This window comes from Delphinapterus leucas, chromosome 4, assembly GCF_059928025.1.
Source record: "Delphinapterus leucas isolate spDelLeu-1000000601 "Yukka" chromosome 4, BTC_Dleu_Yukka2, whole genome shotgun sequence".
Taxonomy (NCBI): Eukaryota; Metazoa; Chordata; class Mammalia; order Artiodactyla; family Monodontidae; genus Delphinapterus; species Delphinapterus leucas.
The window spans coordinates 93897967-93908969 of record NC_143132.1 but is presented as its reverse complement, the minus strand read 5'-3'; the positions used below and the strand labels follow the sequence as shown (position 1 = coordinate 93908969).

General features: G+C 42.4%; 1 protein-coding gene across 10 annotated transcripts in view; it reads right to left on the bottom strand.

Moving 5' to 3' along the window:
* NCEH1 (neutral cholesterol ester hydrolase 1) overlaps positions 1-4944 on the bottom strand; it is a 101185-nt gene extending 96241 nt beyond the window's left edge. For 9 of the 10 annotated variants that reach the window (XR_016393073.1, XR_016393076.1, XR_016393077.1 and 6 more), the window contains exon 1: positions 4524-4944. Coding sequence is in view for 1 of the 10 variants with exons in the window: in XM_022572058.3 (XP_022427766.1) it covers positions 4524-4661 (138 nt within the window). In the remaining 9 variants the exon portion in view is untranslated. The remainder of the gene's footprint in view (positions 1-4523) is intronic. The other variant, XR_016393081.1, reaches the window with a different exon arrangement.
* Positions 4945-11003: the final 6059 nt, after the last annotated feature.

Sequence of the window (11003 nt, the reverse complement as noted above, 5' to 3'; positions counted from 1 at the left end):
CTGAAAAATGACAGAAGGTAGTAGAACAAAACAGTGAATACATTGTTCAATAAAGTTCTTGGTGAAAATAAAAACTGTGTCTTTTATTTTTACTTAAAAACCAAAGGAACTTTTCCCCAATATTTTTGGGAATTCCCTGGCAGTCCAGTGGTTAGGACTCGGTGCTTTCACTGCCTTGGCCGGGGTTCAGTTCCTGGTCAGGGAACTAAGATCCCACAAGCCATGCAGCACAGCCAAAAAAAAAAAGAAATAAATAAATCTATTTTCTTCATAGAACAATTACTAAAATATTAATCACATTGATATGCATTGCACATCAATTCTGCTTTAGAAGTAGAAAACCTCCTACAAAACAGTTTTAAATTAATTTCTTATTCCATGTTCATTGTAGAAAAACTAGACTATACAGATGGGAAAACTGAAGATATAATCTTATAGCCCAGAAAAAAAACACTATATTTTAAATTATATCCTTTAGCTCTTTCTATACATCTATATATAGATATATAAAACTGTATGTTTTGATAAATAGGTATTTTAAATGGGATTACAGCATATATGCTGTTTTGTAGCATTTTCCCACTTAACACCCAGTACAAATCATTTGTAGACCATTAAACTTTATTTTTACAACTTAAATTTTTTTACTGCATAGTTTCCAAAATATGGGTTTACCATATTTACTTAATCTCTTATTGTTCTTACATTCTTTTAAATAACTGCTGAAAAAAGAAGAGAAAGGTTGCTGAATGCTCCCTCATATTTCTCATAAATGGCAGTGCTTTTGGACTAGTTTAAAAAGATTTCTGTACCACCTGTGAAATGTTTCTATCTTTATAGCTACAGCTTTGACTATATGCATAATTACTTAAAATAAATTCATCCAGAGGGATTTCTGGGTCAAAGAATAAATGCTTCTACAGTTTCTGATGGATATTGTCAAACTGCCCTCAAAAAAGTTGTTAAAATTTACATTTTCTCCAGCAGTGTATACTTCTCAATATCTCTACCTGTACTGGGATTACCATTTTTTAAAAAATCTTTGCTTGCACAGCCCTTTGAAATGTCTTCAGAACCTCCCCCAAACTCCCTCCTTTTGCTCTTCTAGTCTCCTGCTGCCCGATCTTCATCTAAACTCTCTCCACTGTCCTTTCCAGATCTATTTTTGTTTGTGCTTTTCCACTGCTCAAGTCTTACAATGGCTTTGCTATAACACTGAAAGTTGCCTAGCTAGTATTTTAACCCCTTAGCCTCTTAGAGCCAAAGTATCAACCAACAAATCTGATAAACTAATCCATGCTAATGTTAAGGGGCTCATTTCCAGCCACATGTGTGAAATATAACTCGAGCAGTTTAACAAAAATATATCATCTACATCAGCAATGCATTTATTTAACTTACAGGGCAGTGGTTCTCAATTTTGCTGCACATTGAAATCACCTTGGGAACTGTTAAAAATACTGCTGCCTGGGACTCATCTCCCAAAGATTCTGAATAAATTTGGTATACTGTGTGACTTGGGCTTTAGGATTTTTGAAGCCTCCCTAGGTGACTCGAATGTAGCATCTGTGTTTGAGATGACTTAAGAAAGATCCTAAGTAGTTTCTTCTTACATAATACTGGAGGATGCCAAGGAAGAAGAAGTACAAGGAACATAATCTCAATAATCTGACTCATCTGCAGAAGATAAAGGAGATTAGAAGGGGCAGCTAGGGGTGAATCATTTGCCAACGACAACAGGATAAGAGTAGCATTCACTTTCTTGGCCGTGTGGCATCTTAGTTCCCAGACCAGGGACCGAACCCGCACCCCCTGCAGTGGAAGGGCAGAGTCTTAACCACTGGACCACCAGGGAAGTCCTGAGCAGTCACATTTCTTGATGCTAGGCAGGTGCCTGCTGTGTTTAGGAAGTAGGCCAAGCCTTATCTTTGAAGTATTGATAGCCTTTGTAGTTAAGCTAATCAACTCAAACTAAAATGATTTGGGTAACAAATGTTATGCCATACAATTTAGTGACAGCATTTCAGGTTTCATTCCAGGAGGTAAACTACTTCCAGATTGCATTTGCTTTATTGTTTCAACAAAGTTGGGCAGTACCACAGATTTTCCCCACAACCCATAGTGGCCCTTTGGGACAACTCTTAGAAGAATAACTACAACCAGTTCTAGCCATTTAAATACATTATAGCACTCTTACAAAGTAGCATTAGCCCTATTTTACAAGGAAAGCTGAGGGTCAGAGAAGGTTAGTAAATGGGCTGGCCTCAGAGCCAGCAAGTGGCCTGGCTGAGGTGGGATTCAGGGAAGCAGGACTCTTAACTTTAACAGTCATATTCTATTTACTACCAAGTGTCAAGCCATGTTTCCTTTTCCCCAGGACAATTTGAAGTGACATTGGTAAATTGCCTTCCTGGGTAGAATATGCTTCCTTGTGGTCTGAATGATCTTTCTGATACTTTACAATTCAGAAGACAAGTGATGAGAGCCACTTCTGTGCTAACCCACCTCCGGCCACAGTGTCAAGTAAGGACACTCTGTTACCTTATCTATCTCTGTGACCTGGCATTACAAACATTATCATTCCCAAACACCAGCTGAGAGCATACTCTGCAGAGGACTGTAAGGTCCAAAGGCCTTAATGGGTTGGCTGCTTCGTTGGGGAAGAAAAGCTTTTTTCCAAACCTGGCTTTTCCCAAATTACTTCTGATAGGGAAGATTTCCTTGGTGACCAGAAAAGGAAGAATAATTTCTGTGGCCATCATAGTAGTTTCACTCTTTTTTTTTTCCTGTTTTTCTTATTGTTATTAGTCATTATTCTTTTTATTGTAGAGGGTCATTTAATCCACCCAGGTAAATACCATTGTACCCGAGAATCTTTAAAGGGTTTTACTCCCCAGCTACATAATTTCTGGAGGAAGAGAGTGATTGTAGGGCTTCCTGTACAAAAATTGCCTTTCTTGGAGCCAATGCTAGAGAAGGGAATGGTAATTCTTTCACCACGTCAACACTGTAGTAAGCAGGAGGGAAGGAAGAGGCTCTATAGTCTCAATGGATCATACCTAAGAGACAAGAGGGGACTTAGGGGTGGAGAACGATGCTGGATTCAAGAAAAGGAAAGTCCTAGGAATGTGTTACAATACCCAGTTAAGGGACTTTTTTTTTTTTGCGGTACGCGGGCCTCTCACTGTTGTGGCCTCTCCCGTTGCGGACCACAGGCTCCGGACGCGCAGCCTCAGTGGCCATGGCTCACGGGCCCAGCTGCTCCGCGGCATGTGGGATCTTCCAGGACCGGGGCACGAACCCGCGTCCCCTGCATCGTCAGGCGGACTCTCAACCACTGCGCCACCAGGGAAGCCCAAGGGACTTTTTGATAGGACAAAGCTTCAGAGACTATGTAATCCTACACACAATTAGAACGGACAGGGAAAAGGAACATCGACCCTCTAGGAAAATCATGGGTTTTTTTTTTTCTCTCTAGTTGTCATTCTTGAAAGGAGTTTACCAAAATAACCCGAGATTAAAGCTCAAGGTTGGGGGAAGGGAGGAGACTCGGTTTTGGAGGAGTGTTAGGAGTTTAGATAAAGCAGGATGCTTAGAAATACTGTTCAGTCATAGGGCTCAGCCTTGACTACAGATTGTAGCTTAGATTTTAGATTGTCTGGCACTGAAAATAATGCCTCTTACATAGAATAAACCAGAAAGTTACATTTTCCTGTCTACGGGGTTAAAGAAATACACACCCGTGACACAGTAGAGAGAACTGTCACCCTGACAGGGTAAGCCAGGGTATCCTGGCTCAGGCAAAGGTTATCTCCGCGACAGTTAAAGACAAACTAAATTCTGCAGGGCAGGCCGGAAAGAAATGCATCACGCAAACACCGGCTGCCACTGCCTCTCCAGCCAGCCAGGTCTCCTGGCCTCTTTTCTTGGGCTGAGCTGATGGATGCCACGCATGAAAAGCGAGATCTGTGCTGTTCCCCAAGTACTTGGAGGAGCCCAGCCTGCTGCCCCCGGGAATGGGGGGCTCCACTGTCGGGGACATTGGGAGGTCACCCGCGCCCGAGTCTGCTTTTAAGGTGGCTGCACTCCCAGGAACCAGAAGCCGTTTTTCCGAGAGCCTTCCTAAAATATTTAACTCACTCTCTGCCGCCCTCTATAGGAGAACAAAAATGGAGGAGGGTGGTTTATAAAAGGCTGGAAGATCCGTTTCTGGCGCTGCAAACCAAGAAAGAGGGGGACATTTAGGAAAGACGAAGGATTAAACAGTCGTCAAATTCTATTCAAGAACTCCACCTTCTCCATTACCAACACAGACTAAGAGACACACATAGACCTAACCCTCTGCTAGCAAAGAGGCGAATGCGACACCCTGAAAATGTCAGCCTGAACCACCTTAAAAAGCGATAGCATCATTGCGTTAGAAAAATTTGTATTCTCGTGGGACAAGGTCCGGAAATTCTGTTTCCCTCTTTAAACATTGCTTAAGAGAAGGGAGAGAGAATCGGCGCTGGGCTACGTCTCACCACTTGCTGTGCGCTCCGGAAAGTGGCGTCCAGCAGCATCAGCTTCCAGGGGTCGGACACGGAGCTTGGAAGGGGGATGTAGATGTAATAGGCGGCCAGCGCCACCAGGGCGGTAAGCAGGACACACGACGACCTCATCCTCCCCCGGATCGGCTGGCCTGACGGGTTGACGAGGAAAAGGCAATGCCACCAAAGACCTCAAGCAAGTTTCTGCAAGGGCCAGCAGCTCATTCACCGGTTTCTTACAGGTCCAGGAGCCAATCAGAGGCGGCGTCGGGAGGAAGTCGGAGCGCTGACGTGCCCCCTACACTGTGTCCTTGCAAAGTGTTGCAGACACTTCAGGTCTGAGAAAGCTCTGGGGCTGTGCTGGGCGGAGAACAGCGCACTCCGGAGGACACAGGTGTGTGTTGCACCCTTGTGACCAAGGGCTCCCTCCTGAAGGTTCCCAAACGGAAACACGCCCGGAATAGTTTCGGTGTGATGAGTTTCTGTCTGTCCAAACTACGTGGGCCAGTCTGACTCAAAATGGAGTCCATGTGAGAAAGATAATAAAATGATAATGATAAAAATCCACTGTCTTCAGCCAGATTTGCAATGGAATGTAAATTCTAGCTGTTATGTGGTGAGAGAAAGTAACAAATTCTTATAGCTCAAGCAATGCTAAGCCAGTAGTACATCTAGCACCCAAATCTTGGTTTCCAGATCTCATTCTCCAATAAAAGGAACCATGACTCTTTGCCATGGCACCGTGGAGAAAAGCCTGATTATAGGTCTGGGACAGGTAAAGTACAGGATGAACCTGTTGCTCTGTAAGATAAGGAAGTGCTAAAAAATGATGGGAACTGGTCAAAAGGACACAGGTGGCAGCTTGAAGGGTCTCCCATGGCTAAAGCTGGGATAATTTTAGCATCAAAATAAATAATAATGGATTACAAACCATTGAATAAAATAAATATCTAGGAGTCTATACTAATATAAATAAATAGGGAAACATCACGTGAAAAAAATTCTTTCAAGTGGGTTGCTGGTAACAGAAAAAGCATTTGAATCCAGATTTCCTATTAAAGATGGGAGTAGGGGAGGGGATATAGAATGAGGGAGAGAGAGAGAGAGAGAGAGAGAGAGAGAGGGAGAGGAACTCCACCAGCAGAATTACAACCAGAGATCCAGAAGAAAAAAATTGGAAGAACTGTTTTAAGGAGGTGGTTAGAGAATAACTCCAAACTTATTGATCGAGGCCTTAAAACACCTGGTACATATACTTTTGCAACTTAATATAGTAATTTAAATTTAACCTAATCCAAAGTAATGAAATAATCATAAATTTGGGACTGAAAATGAGATTCTTGGGAGAAAGTTGGCTTCCTATTCAAAGTTTGGAATAAAACATTTATATGAAGGGTACACTTCAATGATGTTTCAAGCATTCAAGTTTGAGATCATCATTTTATCTTTCTTTGCAGTTACTAGTTAAGCATATAAGTCTAAACAGAAAGAGATATATAAGTTTGTGAGTGAATGTATGTGCATAAAGTTAGAAGCTAATCTCCACGGGTGATTACAAACAATCCCAGAGCTACCAACCAAATTGACAACTGGAATGATTCACATAATTTTCTTTCAGGTAATCTGTAAAATAATTCAAAGTTTTACCTTGTAGACTTTAATATTTTCTTCCTGGATTTTGATTATATTCATAAAATCATAGATCTTAGAGCTGATGACAAAATAAAGAAACAACAACAACCCCACACCTGACCCATCCTTCCATCTTCAGCCAGTAGTTACAAGCTTGGTTTATAGATGAGTCTTTTGAGGCCCAGAGCAGCTTGTTCATAGTCTTCTAGTTTGTAAGTGATAGAACTTACAAACCAGGTTCTGTGGTTAACACTTTGAATGCATTAACTCCTGCCTCTCAGTGCTCTGTAGCTTCCCTTCAGCAGTGCACTAAGAGATAGAAACCAAGAAAAAACAAAGAAACCACTATGATTCTCAGTGCTTCTTCTGTAGATCTGAGAGTCTTTATAAAATGAAACCAATCTGAGATAAATTTAAACAGCTTCATCACTTGTTTCTAATACTTCATTCATTCCACAAATACACCTGGTCCACACTAGGAAATAAAGGAGTGGGGGCAAGGCAGTAAGGTCTCTGCTCTTTTTGATTTTGCATGCTTGGTAGTGATGATAGTTGTGGGGTGAGAGTAAGGAAAGTAGAGAAAGGAGAGCCAAACAATAGATAAATGATAACAATTAACAGACATGGAATGCTAACCACAAGCCAGGTTCTGTGGTTAACACTTTGAATGCATTAACTCATTTAGTCTTCACAACAATTCCTGTGAAGTATGTGCTCTTCTTATTCTGAAAACAGAGGCACTGAAAGATGAAGTGCTTGCCCCAAGTCACCTAGGTAGTGGGAAGTATAGCTGGGATTTGAGCCCATGGAGTTTGGCCCTTGTGCTCATGTGCTTTACTGCTCAACTCTGCTGCCGAGTGGTTAGGATTGGGAAGAAAATAGAACAGGGTAGTGTGATACCTTGTGGCTGGTTGCTGCTTTAAACTGGGTGATGAAGAGGACTTCTTTAAGGAGATGCCATTTGAGCTGACAGCTGAATGACTAAGGAGACAGCCATGCAGAAATCTAGAGGGTGGGGAACAAGTGCAGAGGCCCTGAGGTGTTAACGAGGTCAGGGAACAGAGAGAGTGCTAGAGAGGTAGGGGTCATGTGCAAGGGGCGGTAGAGCAGGCACAGTCAGAGAGGTAGCATGGATGCAGAAGGGTGGAGCATCTAGGACTGTGTGGGTCATTTTAAGGAGGTGGCATGGGAAGCCACTGAAGACTTTGCAGCAGGGGAGCAAGAGAATTTGATCTGTATTTGAAAAGAAGCACTCCAGCTGCAGTGTAGAGAACAGGAGGCTTTTTCAGTCATCCAGATCAGAGATGATGGTGGCCTGGATGGGCACTGTTAACGGTAGGACAGAGAGAAGGGGCAGATTTAGAATACATTTTAGAGATAGTGGAGACAGGACATACTCACAGATTGTGAAGGGTGATAAAAGGAGAATAGTCAATAAAATGCTCTGCTTCTAAGGAAATAATGTGTGATTTGATGTTTAGGCAATTGACGTTTCTATTTATATAGAATATCTTAAATTCGTTTTTATTAAGATCTCTTAATAACATGACATAATAATATCATTGCTTAACAGAATTTTTACTTTTATTGCTTGAAATAATTTACCCCAAATGCCATATACTATGCCATGTGAAGTGGGCTTCTTCATCTAAGGACAAGCAGAACTTTAGTTCAGCAAACACTTACTGAGTCCTGCTGTCTACAAAGCACTGTGGTAGGTGCTGTCGTGATAAAAATGGTCCCTTTCCCACAAAACAATGTCCACTCTAGTCAGACAGAAAGTCAGATAAACTTTTTATTATTTGAAATATACAAATTCCAGAGCTATAGAGAGGAGGAAATCATGAGTAGATCTGTTCTAGAAGAGTGAGGAGTAAGAAGACCTACAAGAAAGGTGATGACTGAGCAGATTGGGCAGGTTGGACAGGAGTGTGCAGGTGGATATTAGGTAAGATCATCCCAAGCAGAGAGGAGAGCACACACAAAAGTCCTGAAATGTGGTATGAGCTGCAAGCAGTTCAGGTACTTCTTGGGTATCAAATGCAGGAAGGTAGAGAGATTAACCTGAAGAGTTAGGCAGAGGTCATGAGATGCAGGGCCTGGTGGGTTGTGCCAAGGAGTCTGAACATTATCCCCTAGGCAGTGGGGAGGCACTGGATGATTTATGTTAGATCTAGTGACAATGGAGAGGGTATGCAGTCTGGAGGAGAGCAGGGGAAGCTGCTGGCAGTGTGTTGCTTCCAAGGTGTCCGAGAAAGATGATGCTATTGTAGTTCAGACTTATATGAAGTGTTGGTAATGGGGTTGAAGAGTCCGAAGAGATCTAAGAGGTAGAATCAGAAGGACTTGGAGAGGGAGGGAAAAGGTGATTTCCCAGATTTCTTGTTGAAGCAACTGGATAAAGAATGGTGGAAGAGTAAAAGATTTGAGGGAAAATGACAAATTCACTGGGGAGTATTTGGGTTTAAGGTTTCTATGGAACATCCAAGAAGAGATATTGAGTAGACTCCTAGACAAACAAGTCAGGAGCTCATGGGAGAGGTCCAAGCTAGAGATGTAAGTGTGGGAGTCTTCATCCTATAACTGAAGCCCTGACAGTGGAAGAGAGAGAAGCTAAGAGCTTGGGAAGTGCAAGGAAGAAAGCCAGGCCTGAGGGCCTTGACATTTACTGATTAGGAGAAGGAAGAGGACAAGTTGACAACAGAGGCCAAGAAGAAGTGGTCAGAAAGGGGACTGTCTGATCTAGACAACTGAGTAATGATGGATAGTGAAAGTGAGAGAAACTCATTCAGAAGTTAAATTTATGGAGTTTCCTAACTGGATTCTTGAAAGGGGAGAGAGAGGATGGAGTCAATAATGACTTCAAAGTTTCTGGTTTGAGTAATGTCATCAACTGACATAAGAAATATTGAATGCAAAGCAGGTCTGAGGGTAAGATGATGAGTTCAGTGCTGTGATGTACTAAGAATTATATTCAGCAACATCCTTATCAATATGATCTAAATTCAGTGTTAAATATTTGATTAAGGTCAAAGCCACTACATGATATGTTGAAGAAAATTAGTTTGTGAATTACTATATTTATAATATATGTGCCTAATTTTCATAATCCCTCTACTGATTATGGTTTGAAGCTCATCCTTGATCTTGCCAATTGTGACATTATACTCTCTTAAGACAGAAAACCTTGGCTTGTGTTCAAAGAACAAAAGGAAGTTTTTTTTTTTTTCTTGCAACCATCCTATTATGGTATCATCCAAAGATCTATGACTTCACACACACACACAAACCCAGCATGGACCAGCCTATGGCAACTTCACAAAAACAGCCGTGATGCTCCTTGATTGGGAGCATCATATTGCCTCCTCTTCCCATCATAAACACACAACTCAGCAACCGCAGTGACGTCCAATCTCCCAGTTTCCTGGATCTTGCCCTCAGTAATGTATTAGCTTCCTATTGCTGTTGTAATAAAGTAGCACAAACTGAGTGGCTTAAAACAACAGAAAGTTACAGTCACACAGTTATGGAGTCTAGAAGCCTAAAATCAAGGTGTCAGACATCCATGGTCTCTCTGAAGGCTCTAGGAGACAATACTTCCTTGCCTCGCTCATGCTACCTTCTGTGGTTGCTGGCAATCCTCAACGTTCCTTGGATTGTAGATGCATCCAATCTCTGCCTCTTGTCTTCACATGACTATCCCCCTGTGTACAGGTCTTTGTGTCTCATCTTCTTATAAGGACATCAGTCATATTGGATTAAGGGTCCTTTCTATCTCAGTGTGACCTCATGTTAACTAATTACATCTGCAACAACCTTATTTCTAAGTGAGGTCATATGCTGAGGTACTGGGAAGGAAGAGAATTTGGGAAGGGTGTGTGGCACTATTCAATCCAGTATGGTACCCAAGAGTCAGATGAGTAATGGAAGCACATTAGCTAGGCATCCTGCCCCTTCCCCCACAGTGGCTGTCCACGTGGTTCCCAGGCCTCCTGAGATAGTTTGGGCAGTTCCTATACAGGTGATGTTCCCTTTGCTCATCTTCTGAAGCTCAGTCTTTTGTCTTTGGATTGACAAAGACAAAAAAACTGTCCTGTTCAGATTTCAGGCTGATACAAGAAGAGCATACGTGGGGAGGATTATGGCCAGTGGTGATGGCTGTTTGCAGAAACATGGCCATGGCACTTCTCAAAGAATCTACAGCGTGCATGCGCGTTCACACGCGCGCACACACACACACACACACACACACACCTTCTAAAATAAGATAGAGGGCTTCCCTGGTGGCACAGTGGTTGAGAGTCCGCCTGCCGATGCAGGGGATGCGGGTTTGTGCCCCGGTCCGGGAGGATCCTGCATGCCGCGGAGCAGCTGGGCCCGTGAGCCATGGCCACTGAGCCTGCGCGTCCGGAGCCTGTGCTCCGCAACGGGAGAGGCCACAACAGTGAGAGGCAGCGTACCGCAAAAAAAAAAAAAAATTTTTTTTTTTAAAATTTTAAAAAAAATAAAAAAATAAAATAAAATAAGATAGAAATTTAAAAATCAGAAGGTAAATAAGGTCAGTAGAAAACATGACACCATTCTTTGAAACCAGCATCTGGTCAGCATTAGCTCAGGTACTCCCAAAGGAGAAAGGTACTCAGCAATAAGATACAAGGTGGGATCTTTGACCAAAGGTATTTCTTATTTAAAGTCAGGCACATTCCATTATCTAAAATCTTCTGTGCTCTCCAAGGAACTGATTGTTATTAAGGTGTCCTTGGTGGATCTATCCACCGGAAAAGGTGTGACCCAGGTAGATGACTGGGCATGGTTGTTGGTCCTGGGGTGTATCTGATGGAA